The 19,202-nt window shown below is 45.5% G+C and overlaps 1 protein-coding gene across 3 annotated transcripts; it reads right to left on the bottom strand.

The window, feature by feature from the left end:
- Positions 1-7,949: 7,949 nt before the first annotated feature.
- Positions 7,950-19,181, bottom strand: gtf3c3 (general transcription factor IIIC, polypeptide 3). Of its 3 annotated transcripts, none has more exons than XM_084439434.1 (18): positions 18,887-19,181; positions 18,624-18,729; positions 18,155-18,435; positions 17,778-17,901; positions 17,480-17,671; positions 17,180-17,345; positions 16,735-16,882; positions 16,475-16,622; positions 16,282-16,382; positions 15,781-15,952; positions 14,513-14,715; positions 14,213-14,314; positions 13,654-13,789; positions 10,940-11,165; positions 10,544-10,734; positions 10,136-10,260; positions 9,774-9,926; positions 7,950-8,397 (listed from the first exon to the last, which is right to left on the bottom strand). In XM_084439434.1, the coding sequence occupies exons 1-18, from the start codon at positions 18,983-18,985 to the stop codon at positions 8,275-8,277; spliced, it is 2,796 nt and encodes a 931-aa protein (XP_084295560.1). In that variant the 5' UTR covers positions 18,986-19,181; the 3' UTR covers positions 7,950-8,274. The 3 variants fall into 3 exon arrangements, 2 of the variants coding, with proteins under 2 accessions (XP_084295560.1, XP_084295561.1); XR_014630486.1 differs by having other exon boundaries at positions 8,263-8,397; positions 9,774-9,906; XM_084439435.1 differs by lacking the exon at positions 7,950-8,397 and having other exon boundaries at positions 9,883-9,926; positions 10,088-10,260.
- Positions 19,182-19,202: the final 21 nt, after the last annotated feature.

Genomic DNA, 19,202 nt, shown 5'->3' with positions numbered 1-19,202 from the left:
CATGCAGCCAAACCAGAGATCTCAAGGGCAAAGCGGTCACCGCCACACTGTCCTCTCCTCTGATGAGCAATCGGAGAGTGACCTTGACGGTCACCGCCACACTGTCCTCTCCTCTGATGAGCAATCGGAGACTGACCTTGCCGGTCACCTCCTTCTCGTGGTTGTTATGACAACGTGGACAAGCTCAACAGCAATGACTGCACCTCTAACCGCAAACACTGGAACCTACATTGAACATTCAGAGACGCAAACATGGAAGCTACGATCCAGAAGAAATTACATGCGATTATTCACAACAAGAGTGAATGAACTTTGAAATAATCTGAAAAATATCATATTTGTTTACAAGAGTTGCAATGGTTGAAACATGAGTTGATAAATAAGTTTGGGTTTTTCCTCTAAATTGACCAAGAGGTTTTTTGCCCCTCTTACACTGGTAACCATTTTATCTTTTTTTTGCCTTGTTAAATCAAGTTTTTTTTTGGTGAATGGTTGTCCACTCTTAGACTATAAATAGTATATAATCATGTCATCTTTTTTTTATCTTGTTTCCTGTCAAATTTCTGAAACAAGGGGTTTTGGTGCGTGATTTTGCACGTGGAAAGAAAATAATAAAAAAAAAAAAAAGAGAGTTTTTTTTTTTTGCTCCACCTAGTGGAGAGATTATTTCCTTTCCACATGTATAGCATAGCTGAATGTTTACACTGTGTTTGGATTTTATATTTTATTTTTGTGTACCTGTTCAGGCACAAATGGGGGATTGTCCAGGAATTTACATCCAAACACCTTAAACCTTTGTCCTCAAGTCCCCTGCAAACCCTAGTTTCAATCACCCCCTTTGTAAATGTAAAACACCTGAACTCTCCCCCTTTGTAATTGTAAACTCCTCTGCCTCGCTCTTTTGTCCAAGTCAGAAAGGCCACACCTTGTCCTTCCTGCCCTGACTCAGACCTTTGTCTATATTCAAAGCCATATTCAAAGTGAGTTTCATCCCACATTCCTTTCTTTCACTGTGTGATATCCGTCCCCTCACGATGACGCATAGACAACTCAGCCAATCAAATCCTAGAAAGACTTACCTGTGTTTTGACTGAATATAAGACTGGGCATGACAAGCTTTGAATTCACTTCTCTGACAAACCACCTTTGTTTGCGTTGTTCAGGAAGTCCTTGCGCTCGTAATGTTTTCCACAATAAACCAGACTCAACCTTTTGAACGTATCTTGGTAAATCTTTGGACTAGACCAGTCTAAAATACTATCACAATAACAACAGTGTAATATAACAATTTGTTCAATTTATCATATATTCATTGATTTTCTCTCCAAGTACCTCTCTCTCATGGTTTCATGGTGGTAGTAGTGAGTAAAAATAGAATGATTTGGACAGTTCAAATAACATTTTCAAAAATATTAATTATTCTAGCAAAAATTGAGCTTATAAAAACTATTCCTTTTATTATAAAAAATATTCTATACTTATTTCTAATATTTTACATCTATTTCCTAATAAAAATATAAATTATAATAAACAATTGCTTGCCCTGCTCTTTAACACTACACTGGCTAAGAGCAAACACTAATTGGGACAATATTTTTATTAAAAAATGATTTTATAATTCTCTTCGCTAAATGACTTTACTGAAAATAAAATATTACTAATTTCTTTTCCCTACTGGGCACTAGATTTCCAATGAGTCTCTTGCTTGGGATGTTTAGTCTAGAATATAATTTAGCAAATGGTATTTACTCTCTCTTCCTTGCCCTCATGTACACACTCGCTTGAGTCTTTCGGACCTCCCATACTGTTGAGTTTAAATACTTTACTTGATTACTGCTTCTTGCTTTCCCTATAACTCAAATAATAGTCAGTGCCTACCTTTCCATCAGGTATATGCTAATAGTCACTATAGTCGTCACTATAGTCACTACGCTTCCCCTATTACTCTTTAATAGTAAACTCCAGTCAGGTTAAGCTTGTTACTTGGTTAATTGGCTACTCACTCAAAGCTCACCTGATCCTCTCTTACTTCAATGTGGTCATGATGGTTAGTCTCCAGCTCTCGGACGCCAGGCCACGATGGACAATACAATCCCATCGTAGAACGGACCTTGGCTCCAGAGCACCTCACAAGTTAGTTCAGTCATTTATTAGATTGTATGTCAATAGAAATATTTCTCTCCAGTGGAGATAACATTTCTTACGGTATCATGTAGTATCCGCTGACCCAATGCCTGGTTCACCACGGCCGCTCTGTCCATCCTGCAGGTAAAAATACACTTCACAGATGTTAAACAACTATACCGTACGGTTAAAGTTCTGGCCAGGAATTTTACCAACAAGCTTCTCTATGGCCTGCAAGATGGAGGACGTGGAGCGGTGGAACCCAAGCAGTTAAACAATTAATCACTGGTTCAGTTATTTGTCTTAAATCTGCGCGCCATTCACCACAGGTGACGGCGTCAGCCCAATCAAACGACGTCGCTAGATGCACAGATGTCGATTCTCCTTCACGACTTCGTCTCTCCTTACTCTTCACGACTTCGTCTCTCCTTACTCTGGAACAATATCTAAGTAGGTCATATTATCATTATGCTGTACACACATTACAGCAATATTTCCTTAAGTAGTCTATTGTTCTGTAGATTCTTATAACGCCGGTATTATTACGTTACTCCATACAGGTTACAGTGCCAATTCTTAAAACAGGACTAAATACCTGTTGTGGCCGCTGAGTGTCTTCTCGCTGTGCTGGGTGGCTATACTTCTTCCTTCTTGGTTCATGACAACCGAGCCATCTGCAAAAATGTCCTGCAGAACCTCAAGTGTCCTGTCCTCCCTTTGGTTCTCAAGACAATAGATGTCCCGAGCGTCTGGGGAGACAAGGCCCATTATTGCAGGCAGTACTCAGTCATCATTAGCCGCTTGAGTCTTTCGGACCTCCCACCCAGGGCGCAGTCCTGGGCTAGACCCCTTTCCCTTTTGAGGCCTCAGCCCGGGCTCCCCCAGATTGAGCACTCAACCTTCTGCTTCCCGGTGTCTTCTTTTCAAAGCCCACCGATCACAGAAGCACTACTTGCCTACTAACACATTCGCTTTTGGCTTGTAGTGGCCTGACTGTACATTGAGCCGAGCGTGGCGGCCATCTCGTGGTCTTACTGCCATCTGCGACCCGACCGGCCGGTGACCCAGTCGATAGCGATCCCGGACACTGTAGTGATTGTTAGTCACCTAGCTCAGAACCGACGGTCTGATCCCAATTCCACTTGGCTATGGATATTAGAACTTTGACCGTTTTCACCAGCCTTGCCTATTCACAGAGGTCGTCTATCACGCCCCTCTGCTAGGTGTGGACTGTCATCCACGTACCACACTGTGCCAACCACCCTTAACAGCGACACGGTGCTGACTAGATGGTACCAGAGCAGTATGTTAATTCATACTTCACTAGACACGGGGGCCTTCAGTCTTCTCTCCAGCACTATATAATGATTTAATGTGCCCTCGGGACCTTGCGGTTCCGCTCCCGTCTGTTGGACTCTAGGTCCAGGGGTGCCCAATCCCCCTCCCTAAAGTCCCTATTATTTTAAATTATATATATATATGTTACGGTCAATGTGAGAAAACGGGGAATGTGAGCTTTTCCCGGTTATTTCGCACATTCCCCGACCTCGCAGGGAATGTAGGAGAAACATGTGCGTTTCTTACATCTCCCGGGTAATGTGCACATTCCCCGACCTTGCGGGAGATGTGAGAAATTGGTTAGTATTTCTCACATCTCCCGTACGGTCGGAGATTGTGCACATTAACCGGGAAATGCTTACAATTCCCGACCTTGCGGTAAATCTAGCAAAGTCCAACCGTATGCAAAACCTCTGCGCAGCCGGGTGGTGGGAGAGGGCTCGTGCGCTTAGAACGAGAGGCGCTTGACATTTTGCCCATGGTTTTCGAATACATAGCATCAATTGCATTAATGGAAACATTAAATTGGGTCTAATTATACGTGTTGAAAGTTAAAATAATTAGTCTACAAGCCGCGAGGCTACGCAACACAATAAGCAAAACAATCTCACTGTTTCACTCGTCCCACTCCTCTGTTTCACTCGCCCCACACGGCAGGGACAAGAGAAACAATGCACATCTTCTGTTCTCGGCCGTCTTGAATTGAACTGTTATACCACAGAACGAAACTTACAACTAATAGGTTAATAAAGGACATGTACAAGTTGTTTGTCATCAAAAAATGTAATCTCCATCTTTATTAATTTCTGTGTAAATCTGATCAAACCAAAAAGTGTTTCATTCGTCCCGGTCCTCCCCTACAGTTAATAACAGTCTGTGGTCTACCTTGAACAGTAATATAGCCTATGCTGCACACAGTGTAAGTAGTATTAGGAGGATAGGCCTACACTGGTGATCAAGTTAACAAACGCAAAAGGAACATTGCAACAACAGGAAGGTGGGAACCTCCAAAGGAACCCTACACGTTAGCTAGCCGAAAGACAGACGAAAGGACGAAAAATCTCTCACAGGTGTGCGCCAGTAACGTTAGCCCAACTACCGTGGGTGCCTCTTATGGTGCGCGCCCTCTGAGGCGTCACATAAGCCCTCTCCCACCACCCGGCTGCGCAGAAGTTTTGCATACGGTTGCGCTTTCCTAGATTTACCGCAAGGTCGGGAATTGTAAGCTATAACATATATATATGTTACGGTCAATGTGAGAAAACGGGGAAGTTGAGCTTTTCCCGGTTATTGCGCACATTCCCCGACCTCGCGGGGAATGTAGGAGAAACATGTGCGTTTCTCACATCTCCCGGGTAATGTGCACATTCCCCGACCTTGCGGGAGATGTGAGAAATTGGTTAGTATTTCTCACATCTCCCGTACGGTCGGAGAATGTGCACATTAACCGGGAAATGCTTACAATTCCCGACCTTGCGGTAAATCTAGGAAAGCGCAACCGTATGCAAAACTTCTGCGCAGCCGGGTGGTGGGAGAGGGCTTATGTGATGCCTCGGATTGTGTGCACCATAAGAGGCACCTGTGAGAGATTTTTCGTCTTTTCGTCTGTCTTTCAACTAGCTAACGTGTAGGGTTCCTTTGGAGGTTCCCACCTTCCTGTTGTAGCAATGTTCCTTTTGCGTTTGTTAACTTGATCACCAGTGTATCCTCCTAATACTACTTGCACTGTGTGCAGCATAGGCTATATTACTGTTCAAGGTAGACCACAGACTGTTATTAACTGTAGGGGAGGACCGGGACGAATGAAACACTTTTTGGTTTGATCAGATTTACACAGAAATTAATAAAGATGGAGATTACATTTTTTGATGACAAACTTGTACATGTCATTTACTAACCTATTAGTTGTAAGTTTCGTTCTGTGGTGTAACAGTTCAATTCAAGACGGCCGAGAACAGAAGATGTGCATTGTTTCTCTTGTCCCTGCCGTGCGGGGCGAGTGAAACAGATGAGTGGGACGTGTGAAAGTGAGATTGTTTTGCTTATTGTGTTGCGTAGCCTCGCGGCTTGTAGGCTAATTATCTTAACTTTCAACACATGTATAATAAGACCCAATTTAATGTTTCCATTAATGCAATTGATGCTATGTATTCAAAAACCATGGGCAAAACGTCAAGCGCCTCTGGTTCTAAGAGCACGAGCCCTCTCCCACCACCCGGCTGCGCAGAGGTTTTGCATACGGTTGGACTTTGCTAGATTTACCGCAAGGTCGGGAATTGTAAGCATTTCCCGGTTAATGTGCACAATCTCCGACCGTACGGGAGATGTGAGAAATACTAACCAATTTCTCACATCTCCCGCAAGGTCGGGGAATGTGCACATTACCCGGGAGATGTGAGAAACGCACGTTTCTCCAGGAAAAGCTCACATTCCCCGTTTTCTCACATTGACCGTAACATATATATATATATTCAGGATATTTCAAATTGCAGTATAGTTTAATATCATAATTAGCTAACAACTAATCATAGTTTTGGCTTAATCCAATATTACTCTCCTGTGATCTTTCTGGGTTACAGTACTTTGAGAGAGAGAGAGAGAGAGAGGGCAGAGGTGGGGGCTGCCTGCCTGAGCCTGTGCCGTTTGATTAATAGCTTCTTGGTGCCTTGGCAGACAGACAACTACTCGTCGGGGCTCACACACTCAACCGAGGCACAGACGCACATACACAACAGGCAGATTTCTGCTCCCACCAGCCTCTCACCTCATCTCTCGTGCAGCCAAGAGCGATTCTCAAAAGCGTCATTATAGCACTTCACTCAGAACAGCTGGCTTTTCGTCATGATTAAGTTTCAGCACGTTAGCATAGCTGTAGCGCTTAGCATTTCAAGCATTGTTGCAGCTATTTTGATGACACATTATTGCGCAATTCTCTTAGTCACTGTCACTCGCTTTTTCTGTTTTTCCTAAGACCCAGGGTCTTCTATATAGCACCCACTGGAATTTAAGTTACATAACACACATTCCCACTCCTGTTCTGAATTCCCTATTTTATGGTTTAATCTCGTGGGCTTGTGGTTATAATGTCAATTCTGTAATGTTCCTGTACTTCCTTCGTTTAATATATATATTGCTGTAACTCCCTGTGTTATCCTGAAATCAGCGCCTTACGTTTAATACATTCTTTTTTTTCCCCAGAATCGTATTTTCTTCCCCGGTTCATTTCGCAGCCAGAGATCCCTTAAGGTTCTGCAGTTAACCCTTTGAAAGGACTATATCTAATGTCTGATTAAGCAACTTTACAACTGTTGTTTATTTATACACTGGTATCAGAGTCACTAGCCTAAAGCAGAGTTTTACAGAAATTACTGAAATTGGTGAAGTTCTGCCCCAAAACCACTACACACCCTCATTAGTCTACTTAAATTCTAACCGTTTATACTGTAACACTACTTGAATTTTATAATCCTTCTACTTTAGCACCAGTAGAACTAACTGTGGTAGGCTATTTATAGTATAGTTTATAGTAGTTTATTAATATTTAGATATATTTATTATTATTGGTAGTGCTAAGTTATATTTGTAGCTATAATAGTAATAGCAATTGAATTTATAGTAGTTATATGTACAGTAGTTATAATAGTACTGGCAGTAGTTGTTATATACCCGAACTCTAACAGTAAGGTTATGGTTAACCCTAATACTACTGTTAACCCTTACACCACTGCAGTGATGATCTGTTAATGTAGGGTAATCCTCTCAACAGGCATCCTTTTTATAACAACAGTAGTAGCATTCACCTCAACTTCCATACCAACACCTCCACAACTACTGTGGTAGCATTTGTATTCCTACCTTCCTTCCTTAGGCTACTAACTTCCATCCTACAATCCTACCTTCCTTATATTGAAATACATATTCAGAATGACATTGACTGTAAACTAATATTACCTTACTAGTTACTAATATACCTTTTTTGAGCTATTGAGCTTATTAAAATGATGAGTCATGAGATGTTTAATCTATTTTTGAGTGTATTACAAGCAGTAGTTTTTTATATTTATATTGAAATGTATTTAGTAGTATTGGTAGTGCTAACAGTTATATTTGTACTTATAATATTAATAGCAATAGTGTTTATAGTAGTTATACAGTATTTACAATAGTTAGTAGTTATAATATTATTGGCAGTAGTTGTTACAACCAGCTTCAGCAACTAGCCCACCTCACATTTTCTCCAGGAAATGTATTTTCTAGTTTATATATTTATTGCCTTATTTATTTCAGGATTCATTTCATAAGCATATTTATTTATTTCATACACACCCACCCACACCCCACACACTATCCAGAAAGAAACAAATACACACACATGCGCACGCGCACACATACACACACAGATTATATAGATTTTTTTAAATCAAAATTTCTCATTTATTTTCTCAATTGTCAAAAATACATTCCAAGAGTGTTTAACAGCATCTGTGTCTATGCAGCTGCAGAATATTTTCTTATAAAAAAATTTAATAAACAAAGACATTCTTACAGGCATCCTCCGGGGCAGCTCAGCAGCATGGCCTAGTACGGCACAGAGGAGGAGGAAGGAGTGGAGGCTGGGCTGACTTGAGGGAGGAGAAGGAGGAGGGGGAGAGAGGACATGGAGGAGAGATGCAGAGCTGCCCGGCAGAGGAGGAGGAGGAGGGACAGGGGAGGACACAGATGGCTAGCTGGACCACAGGCCCAAAGACAGACTGGAATTCTACTAAGCGCTGTACCTTGATATTCTAACCCAGAATCGGGTGCACACGTGTCTCAGACAGTGCAGTATGTCTGTATGACATGGCGCGCCAGGTCAATGTTGCCGCTGGCCTGGTAGATGAGAGACAAGTTGAAGGAGATCTCTCTCCTCAGATCGACCTGGTCCTGCTCAATACCCTGCCGAGGAGAGGGTGGGAGGAGGAGAGGAGAGGGAGGAGGAGAAGGTGAAGGAGAAGAGGAGAAGAGTAGAAGAGGAGAGGAGAGATGGAGAGGAGAGGGAGGAGAAGAATAGAGGAGAGGCGGAGAAAAGGAAAGTGGAGGAGAGGGGTAAGAAAAGAGGAAAAAAGGAAATGAATGATGAGACTAGGGCCGTGGCCGAATGTCCATACTATATATGTAGTACATATACTATATAGTACGCCAGATGCAGCATGCTACATCAAAATTGTGCCTGCTACATCTGGCATACTATATATAGTATGTACTACATATTCCTGAAATTACCCCAAAAACGTAGCAGGCATCAAGAGGATGCTATTCCGGAAACAAGATGGCTATTGAGTGAAACGTCGCATCACGTCACCGTACAGTTTCCGGTTTGTTAAAATTGGTGGAAGTTGAGGCGACAGTAATTCGCCAACCTATCTTAAATGTTTGTGGACATTGTAGCTAAATCTGTCGGTGGAAAAAATATTTTTTTAGCAGGTGTTTTAGTTATATCAAGATTAAGCTAACTATTGGCATCGGTGTGCTTATCGGTGTCATATTTATTTGGTTTGAGTAATTTACAATCGAGCTAGCTAACTACCTTTAGCTAAAATGGTTCAGTTGCTGGTTAGCGATGAGAGGGGAAGTCCCAGCCCAGTTGATAACCCTCCGTTGCGGGTTGGGGGGATGCAACGGTCGGCTGGGATCCTGCCTCTCATAGCTAACCAGCAACTGGTCAGTGGATAGTACCAGGCAGCCTACGTTATGTCTGAATCAAATAAGGTTATCAAACAAGCTTGGGAACTAGCTGGCTATCATAATTCAAGTATAACAATCCAATGGCTAACTCCCCCCAAAGAACCCCTCCACTGCACAAGCTTCTCACCAACCCCAATAATAATAATAATAATAATAAGCACAAGCTACTGAGTGCAACGTTAGCCCTGGCCAGCTGGTGCTAAACGAGGCAAAGGAAGAACATTTTGTGGATTATTATCACAGCCATTCCAGTTTGGATTATACAGAAAGATGACGATCAAGCCTGTTGGATGACCAACTCCAATGCCTGGCTAGCTCAAAATTGTTGTAAGTTTAACATGAACCTTATGTGAGCCGGAGCCCGTCACTTACACTGGATGACTCGAGTAGCATGCTACATTTATCTCGCATACTAAACATGTTTTCGTGGAGTAGTATGTACTAAATAGCATGTAGTATGCAAGTTGCAGTATGTACTATATAGTATGTAGCATGTAGTATGGACATTCGGACATGGCCTAGAACTAGTGCAAGTGTGTGTGTGTGCGTACAGTATGTACATTGTACTGTATGTGTGTGTACTGTACCTCCAGGACTGGCGGGTCCAGACTCAGGGCTTTGTGGTAGTAGTGTATGGCCAGGTGTGCCAGCCCCAGCTGCTGCAGCGCTCTGCCCAGGTTATACAGGCTCTCCTGGCACTGCCCACGCTGCTCCACGTACCTCCACAGGAACGAGAAGCCCTGACACACACGCACACACGCACACACTTTCCTTCTAATCTTATGCTGCTTATATTTGGGTAACAATGGACCGTCTCGAGTTTCCGTCATTTTTCATTTTTTTGTGTTCAAACTGGTGCTGGTCTTGTCATGGGACTCAATACACACACACACGCACACACCTACACTTCAACTCCACAAAACAGATGCACAGACATGGCTGCACACACCTGCAGCACCAGAGCGTGGCGTTTGGCGGCGAACTTCTGGGCAGCCATGTGGAAGTAGGTTAAGCCCACACACAGGCTGTAGAGGGGGTCCTCCGGACGCACACGGAACGCCTGCACGTACTGACCTGCACGCACGCACACACACACACACACACACACACACACACACACACACACACACACACACACACACACACACACACACACACACACACACACACACACACACACACACACACACACACACACACACACACACACACACACACACACACACACACACACACACACACACACACAAAATCAGGGAAGGCGGGTGAATTTATGTAGTGTTGATGTACTTTGTGTTTGTGCATTCATCTGTGTGTGTGTGTGTGTGTGTGTGTGTGTGTGTGTGTGTATGTGTACCGAGAGCGTGTTTGAAGCTGCCGGACACCAGCGCGTTGTGTCCGCAGAGCACAGAGAGGGCGTGGCTCTCAGGGTTCTTCAGCATGAGGCGCAGACAGAAGCGGTGGTGACGCAGGTCCTGGGAGTTGATGGTCACCAGGTTGAACAGGTTCCACAGCTGGGCGTGCTCCACACTCTCTCTCAGCATCAGCCTGGGGGGGGCGCGCACACACACACACATACATACACACACACGCACATAAGAACATATACGCACACACACACGCAAGAATGCACACACATAAGAACGCGCTCACACGCACACACACACAAACACAATAACATAAACACGAACACACACAAGTACATACGCACATAAGAACACACTCATGCCCACCCACACACATACACACACACCTGATGTAGTTGTAGGCCTTGCGGTAATTGTGGTCCAGGAAGGCAGCCGATAGGCCGAAGAACTCCAGTTCCTTCCTCTTGGGCTTGACATCATAGAAGGAGTAGAACTCCAGGGAGGAGTCAACCAGGAGTTCCGCCTCCTTGAAGCGCTGCACCTCACACAGCGTACACACACTCTGGACCAGCAGACCCCACCAGTCCTCACGAGACAGCACGCTGGTTTTACCTGGTGTAGCGTGAGAAAGGGGGTTTGACTTCAACACGGTACTAAAATACAGGAGAGTATTTGAACTCAACCTTAGTTATCAAAAGGGTTCATCTTCAGCATCTGAAAAATATGTATTTAACTTTGTTAAGTAACCTCGAGGCACCATCCAATGTCAATACAGGAAAAAGTGATTTGATCTTTATATTATAATAACTTTAAACCAGTCACTTTTGATCATAAAGGGTGTGAACTGGACACACAAGCACACACACACACACACACATACACACACATCAGGACCCGCAGCCCTATCATATGAACTATAGGCGCAACACAGTCGCTACTGCCAAAGGCAGGAAGTAAAGTTGGAAAAATACTGCCTACGTTTTATCATTATCCTTCACATGAACACGAGTAGGCTAGATCATTGGGTTATGCCTATTCTTATGGCATGTAAAGCAATTGTAGCCTATATCAATACATCTTATTTTTTCAGCTGCAACCCCTAGACTGGCAGGGGACGCTTAAATAAAGCAAATGTAGGCTATAGTTTTTAATAGTTTCAGGTTGGAGTAGACAATGTGAAGTCTCTATACAAGAGGAACTAGAGATAAAACAGGCTATTAAAATGTAAAAAGTGAAGCTCAAGGTGGAGAAGTAGGAAAAAGTAGCCTATCGTCATATCTTATAACGTCATTGATTGTCAGGCATTGGTATTGCCATCACAATTCCATCAAAATGTAGCCTAGGCCTACTTATCTTTGTTCCTAGGAACGGGAGGCTAGTCTAATAAATCAACATTAAAGACTTGACAATTTAATAAAAATGGTTCTCCGCATCACCCACAGCCTACACGACACTGCAGGTAATAAAATGCAAGCCAGTGCATAGCCTACAGTCTACGACTGTAAATGCACAAGGCAAAATATGGCTCAAGCACAAGCAGCTGTCATTCTGCAATTTTTCATGATATCGGGGAAAGCCAAAGAGGGTTTTGTCGGTTTGTAAAAAGTATTCTTAAGAACCTCTCGCTGTTCGTGCACAGCAGATTATTGTTTAATTCGCACACTGAAGTTCCATATAGAATCTCAACGTCCATAAGCCTTTTTCCAAGTGAATTGATCCGTCAGCGGGCAGTGCTTCATACGTTTTGATCCATAATCTGGAATTTAACCTGCCCCAGAGCAGGTTAGCTCGGCAGCATACGTTACCACGGCGATATAGCACGGTGAAAAGTGAACCACCTTCGTAGTACGGATAAACCAGGCTTGAACCTGAAGTTATCACACTATAACCCCGTAATCCTGTTTCGTAGTACAGGGCCCAGGTCTCTCTCTAACCACAACAGTAGGTGTTTTCATTAAGTGTACCAACCATAAGAATGTAACCTTTAACCCATATGGGATGTAAGTCTATCCAGTGGCGTGCACAGACATTTTGGGGGGTAAGTGCTCAGTGAAAAATAAGGGCGTTTATGTTGACAAAGGAAGAGAGGAGAGGGAGGGGCACGGGCGTGCCGTGGGCACGTGGGGGGGAGGAGGGGGGTGTCTGGAAAAATTACAACACATTTTGGGGCATTATTATTACACGCTTTTAATCGACAATTGATCTATATCACCATGGGCCACGTAGTACACTGTAGAAAGAAAAAGAAAAAAAAACATGTACAAAAAAGTTAACAAAATAACTTTCAAAAGGATGATTGCCTGATCCAGAGGGCAAAGGGCAGGTGCTCTAGCACCACCTAGTGTCTATCTGTGTACATCCCTGAGTCTATCGATGGGAGACCCCATTGATAGACTTATGGCTCACATTCTCTACGCTACGATCGGCTTCCATCATATTCTAAGTCATCTTCTATATCCTCAAAATCTGATAAATATTCAGCCATATTGCACACAATATTCCAGGCACCAACAAGCCGATCGTAGCATAGAGAATGTGAGCTGCGATTGTAGCCTACAGACGGAGAATAGCCAGTCTGCGCGCTGTGCGCATGCGTGCTGGAGCAAGTGGGGAAGCTTTATTTTGTTTCTAAAGATGCTTCTAAAGATCATTTTACAGAGGCATGTTCAAAACCACAACAAGCCCTCGCTCTATGGAAGCACAACTAGCGATTCATAAAAATAGATTGATGAAAACAACCATTTCACGGCAGAAACTAAATTTTTTTTTTTTTTTTTAGAAGCTGCATTCTTGGTGCCCCGTCCACCGCCATTACATGGATACACTTGGCTCGCGCTAGATTTAAAATTTCTTCTACAGGCCTCCGAATTACACCAAAGTTATCTCGGTGAGTCAAACGTCTGGTAATATGCCGTAAATAAGGTCCAGGTTGTCATTCTCCTTTAACCTCACAATTAGAAACAGCTAACAGGATCAGGTTAAACCAAGACATTTATCTAAAGGCCACTTTCATCAGTGGGGAGACGCACACACGCACTTACACACACATACGCAGAGCTAGCAGCCCACGAGACAACACACACACACACGCCAGTCCTACCACTGATGTCCTGGTAAGCAGCTTCCTGGTCGTCAATGTCATACACCTGCACGCTGGACGTCTTCACCAGACGCAGGTGTCTCACCCCAGACACACTGATGGACCGCAGGCACACCTGGGCACGTGTCATTGCCACCTGACACACACACACACAATACCAGGGGAAAACAAATGTACTGAATAAGACTGATTCGGAATCAAAGTGCAAGAATCTATCTATAGGAAAATGTGTGTGTGTGTGTATGTGTGCATGTGCCTACATGACGGTGTGTATGAGGGGTACGTGCTTGTGTGTATGTGTCAGGTGTGTGTATGTGTGCATGTAAATGGTAAGGGTAAATGGACTGTACTTCACACACACATTCACACACCAATGGCAGCATCTAGCCTACTCCTTGGAAGCAAAGGATTCGAACCGCCACCCCTGCGATCTTTGGACTCTACCTCCTGAGCCACAGCCACCCCTGTACAGTATGTGTCTGAGGTGTATGTGTGTCTGAGTATGTCTGAGGTGTGTGTGTGTGTGTCTGAGGTGTGTGTGTGTGTGTGTGTGACAGACCTTTAGCAGCATGGCTAGCATGGTGAGCATAGTGTCCAGGTAGTCCTCTAGCTTGCCTTGAGAGCGCAGCAGAGTGGAGCGATGCAGCAGCAGCTTCAACTCCTGAATATCAATCAAACTTTATTTAAATTGCACATTTCATACACGCGCTTCACACACACACACACACACACACACACACACACACACACACACACACACACACACACACACACACACACACACACACACACGGGATTACTCACTTACAATGACACACACATGCAGAAATGATCAGAGCGCCCCTCCCACCAGCCCTACCTGCTGGGCCGCGGAGGCGTCCTGGGCCAGGGTCTCTGCATCGTACATGGGCTCCAGGGCCTGCAAGGCCCCTTGGGGCCGGCCCAGCTGCTGCTGCAGGGTGGACAGGCTGAGCCGAGCCTCCAGGTGCTGCGGGGCCAGGTCCACCACCCGCAGGTAGCTCTGCACCGCCCCCTCCATCTGCCCCAGTGCCTTCAGACACTCTGGACCAGGAGGGCGGAGGGTTAGCATGTGTGTGTGTGTGTGTGTGTTTGTTAATTAGGGCTGCCCCCTGAAAGTCGATGAGTCAAAACAGTTGACTGAGATTCTTTAAGTCAAGCAGTCGTTTTTTTGCTCCGCTGTCAAGATGCGCTGGTGGGCTAAAATGACTCATATGATTTCATGACTTCAAAATGATTTATATAGGACAGGCCAATCATTCATTTTAGACCTAGGCTATTACCATAGCTATTAGTTGTGCAGTAAAAAGAGACTTACAGAGGGAAGAAGGCAGGGAACCCCTCTCCCCCCCGCTATGGGTCTAGCCTGGCCTACTATGCGTAAAAAATCACATGCATTTACTAAACGGAATATCACGACACAAAACTGCTTTCCTAGATCAATCTTCTTAGATATCCACTGACCGCTGGAAAAACGGAATGGAATAATTTCCCCCATAGACAGATTGAGCTCTAACGTCCGCAAAAATGCTTTAGTGGCAGCCGAAACATTGCTTGTTGACTGCTGCCCAACACAAGAACCTATTCACGCACGCTTTGAAATGCGCAGTTGAGGAGACTATCGTCAAATTGCCCAACTGTAGGCTATGGGAAACACTGCAAAACCAAGCGGGCATCTGCAGTAGATGGACAATGTGGGATAGATGTTTAGTAAGAAAAAAAGGTGTATTTTATTGTGCTGCCTGCAAGTTTGAATTTAAAGTTTGACAGCTGTCCCAACTCCCACAGTCTCCCCTCAGCCTAGGCACATGGAAAAAAGGAGGAACAAATTGTTGAATCTCTTGTTTGAACAGGTGAATCTGATTCAACTCACAAAATTCAGAGACGGGTACAGCCCTAGTGTGAATCTGTGTGTGTGCGTCCGTATTAGCTTGTGTGGATCATACCTGGAAGCCTGTGTGTGTTTGCATCTGTATTTTCTCATATATCTAAGGCTGTAGTGTCCTATACATGTATGTGTGTCGCGCAAGCCTGCGTGTGCGTGTCCTCTACCTGTGTGTGTCTTGTGTCACCTACCTGTGTGTGTATATGTGTGTGTGTGTGCTCTACCTGCGTGCCGTAGCCAGACCACAGCCAGGTTGTACTTGTTGGAGCAGACGAGTGCGGAGAGGAGGGGCAGGGCGGAGGCATAGCGTCCCTGCTCCAGGAAGGCCTCGGCCACGTCCAGGTGCAGGTCCCCCAGCTCCTCTGGGCTCTGCTCAGTCAGGCTGGACAGCATCGCCTGGACATGGAGACAACACGCACTCAGCATCCTGTTCTCATTATTTCACTGTAGTATGTCTCAATTGCTGTATTTGTATTCTGTTGATTGTATTACTATTCTGTTGCTTGTGTTCACAGGAGGTTTTTAAAAAAAAAAAAAAAAGAGACTTAGGCCTCAACAAGTAAAGTGATATAGATATGATAAATCACCTAGAGATAGATATAAATATATACCTGTATATAATAGATAAGATAGATGCTAGACAATATGATAGATATGGACATACTAGATGTGCAGTAGAGATACAGGTCCAGTAGACAGGAGAGATGTTAAGATGGTGGACTCACCCCCAGAGGTTTGTAGACCTGCTGGTGAATCAGACAGACCATGAGCTTCACCTGGATGTCTATAGGCACTCTGTCTGGAACCACCACCTCCCTCACCTCGCCTGGAGAAGCAGACAGAGAAAGAGAGGTATGAGAAATGCAGCTATATATTGATTGCCAGTAAGCTCTCTTTCTCTCTCTCTCTCTGTCTCACCATGCTCCTCTGTCGTTTTCTCCTCCTTCTTCATCTCTTTATCCCCCTCCTCTTTCTCCATCTGCCCCTCCTCTTCCTCCTCCGCCTCTGCTGAACCCAGCTTGGGTTCTCCTCTCACCAGAACTATCTCACAGAACTGGATCAGAACCTGCAGGACATAAACACACAACACTCAATGATTTCTCCCATTTGGGGGAGGGTTAGAACAGTGCTTGTGTTAACTACCGTCAAGGACAACTGAGACACACAGGCTTGCCTACCTGCAGGGCCTTCCCGTGCTGGTGGTTGGCGATGTAGAGTTCGGCGGCCATGTTGATGATCTCATCAGTGACCAACTCGGGGTGGCGAGACAGAGCCTCCTCGATCACCCCTATGGCTGAGCTCAGGTCACTGCTCTCATAGTAGCTCCTACACATACGCATGCACACACACACGGTTAGTTGAGCTAGGCATTTGAATGTGTGTGTCATCTATGTATTTCTATTGCTGTCTGCTGTGCGTGTGAGTGTAGGCAGCGCATATGTGTGTGTGTGTGTGTGTGTGTGCTCACATAGCCATGTCCCTGTGGAGTGTGTGTGTGTGTGTGTGTGTAGTATACCATGTAGTTTAGGCAGTGTATGCATGTGTGTGTAATGTGTATACATGCAGGTGGTGTACTACTGAATGTATATGAGTGTGTGTGTGTCTGCGTGTGTGTATTCTCACTTGGCCATGTCCCTGGAGAGCTGCATGAACTGCACTCCGTCAGCAGGGGGCAGCAGTGAGAGGATGCGGCGGTAGCCGTCCATGCACTGCTTGTGCTCCCCCAGCTGCATGTAGAGGGCCGAGCGCTCCCACAGGTAGTGCACGTTACTGCAGTCATACTTGATGGCTGGTGGGAGGGGGCGAGAACGAGAGGGACTGAGAGACCGTGATGAGAAAGTACAATTGCGAATTCCCGCCAGGTCTGTGAAACGACGACGCCGGGGTCAGGGGGTTCTGACGCCGGGGTCAGGGGGTTCTGACCTTTGCTGTAGCAGATGATGGCCTGCTTGATGTTGCTCTGCTCCAGGGACATGTCCGCCAGCTTCACCCACTCCTCGCTGTCGCTGGGGTTGAGGTGGGCGGCAATCAGCCCGAACTGGAGGGACTTCTCCATGTCCCCCTGGTCTTCATAGATCATAGCCAGGGTGGAGAAGGGCTCGTAGGCTAGAGGGGCTGTTGGAGGTGGGGGTGGGGGAGAGAAAGAGGAGAAAAAGTGATTATTGTAATGCCCATACTGTCTGTAAATGCACACACACAGGTATCCGTGCTGCTGACCCACCCTGCCGGATGATCTCCATGCACATGAGGATGGCGTCATCCTTGTCTCCCCTGGCGTAGCGGATGTTAGCCTCGCCCATAAGACCTCTTAGGGCCCGGGGCAGCTTGCTGCGGTGGCGTCGCTCCTGCGGGCGGGCGGACGTGCGTGCGTGCGTGCGCGCGCACGCACACACACACACACACACACACACACACACACACACACACACACACACACACACACACACACACACACACACACACACACACACACACACACACACACACACAGGCATGAGCATTGCATACACACACCATATTATATATCAGTGTATCACATTAACAGAAACACAAGTCATTGAACAATTCTTCTAAGACACAGGCACACGCACAGCTGACCTTCATCATCTTCTTGTTCTCTCTGTTCAGCTCCATCTCCAGAGCAAACACGTCTCCAGCTGAGGGTCCTTCCTTCCCCTCATCCTCCTTCCCTCCGTCCCCTCTCCTCCTCCCCCCCTCCTCCTCCTGATCATCATCATCGTCGTCATCCACTTCATAATCTTCATCATCGTCCTCATAGTTTTCGTCCTCTTCCTCAGTGGGCTGCTCCTCAGGTCCGTCCCCTAGCATGGAGGCAAACGCCTGCTGGACCGAAGGACTGACCCCCTCCTCAGCCCCACCTGGAGAGGGAAGGAGAGGAGGAATGAGGAGACACCTGAGAACAGGATCAACAACATGACCCATGTATTCACTTAACAAGAACCTATCACAAGGGGTCAGCAGCCTTCCAAGTCACTGAGTGGGGCCATTAGCTGGCTCGGTATCAGGTCTGACTGAGGAGGTAGAGACGGGCTAGAGAGCTGCTCACCAGCGGGTCGCTTCTTGTGCCTCCTCGGGCTGCAGCGGGAGGTCCCGGGGAGGGCGTAATCAGCACTGGTCTCCCCATCCTGCTCTGGCCGTCCCGCCTCGGAGACCTGGCGGAGAACAGAAAACCGGGCGAGTAACGTTACATACACTTCAGTCACCATCACTGATCTCACCTCCGACAAGCCAGCTAATGTTAGCTGCCCAGGGCTAACGTATAAGAAGTAACGTTAGGCGTCCCATTGTGGGGCGTCTCGTTTCACTTACCTTGATCTTGTTTTTCCGTTCCTCCCTCTGCTGCTCAAACTCCTCGAACGATATCCTGCCCTCTAGATAGTCGATCAACTCAGCGCTGAATGCCGACATCACAACGGAGTAGCAGAAACCACCATGAATGAATATCTGGCAAGCTAAGCTAGCTGCAAAAGATCTCGCACGTTTAAGTCAAACACAACTACAATGCATGTAGTCAAACACAACTAAAAATAATGTTCTGCATCTTGCATGCAGCTAGATAACTTCAAACGTTGCTGGATAATAGCGCACCAGAGCATAGGCCTATTCAGGTATTCTCATGGAGGTA

Source organism: Borostomias antarcticus (assembly GCF_949987555.1).
Source record: "Borostomias antarcticus genome assembly, chromosome: 6".
NCBI classification, from domain to species: Eukaryota; Metazoa; Chordata; class Actinopteri; order Stomiiformes; family Stomiidae; genus Borostomias; species Borostomias antarcticus.
Note: the sequence above shows the minus strand (reverse complement) of the source record. Positions and strands in the feature narration are given on the sequence as shown.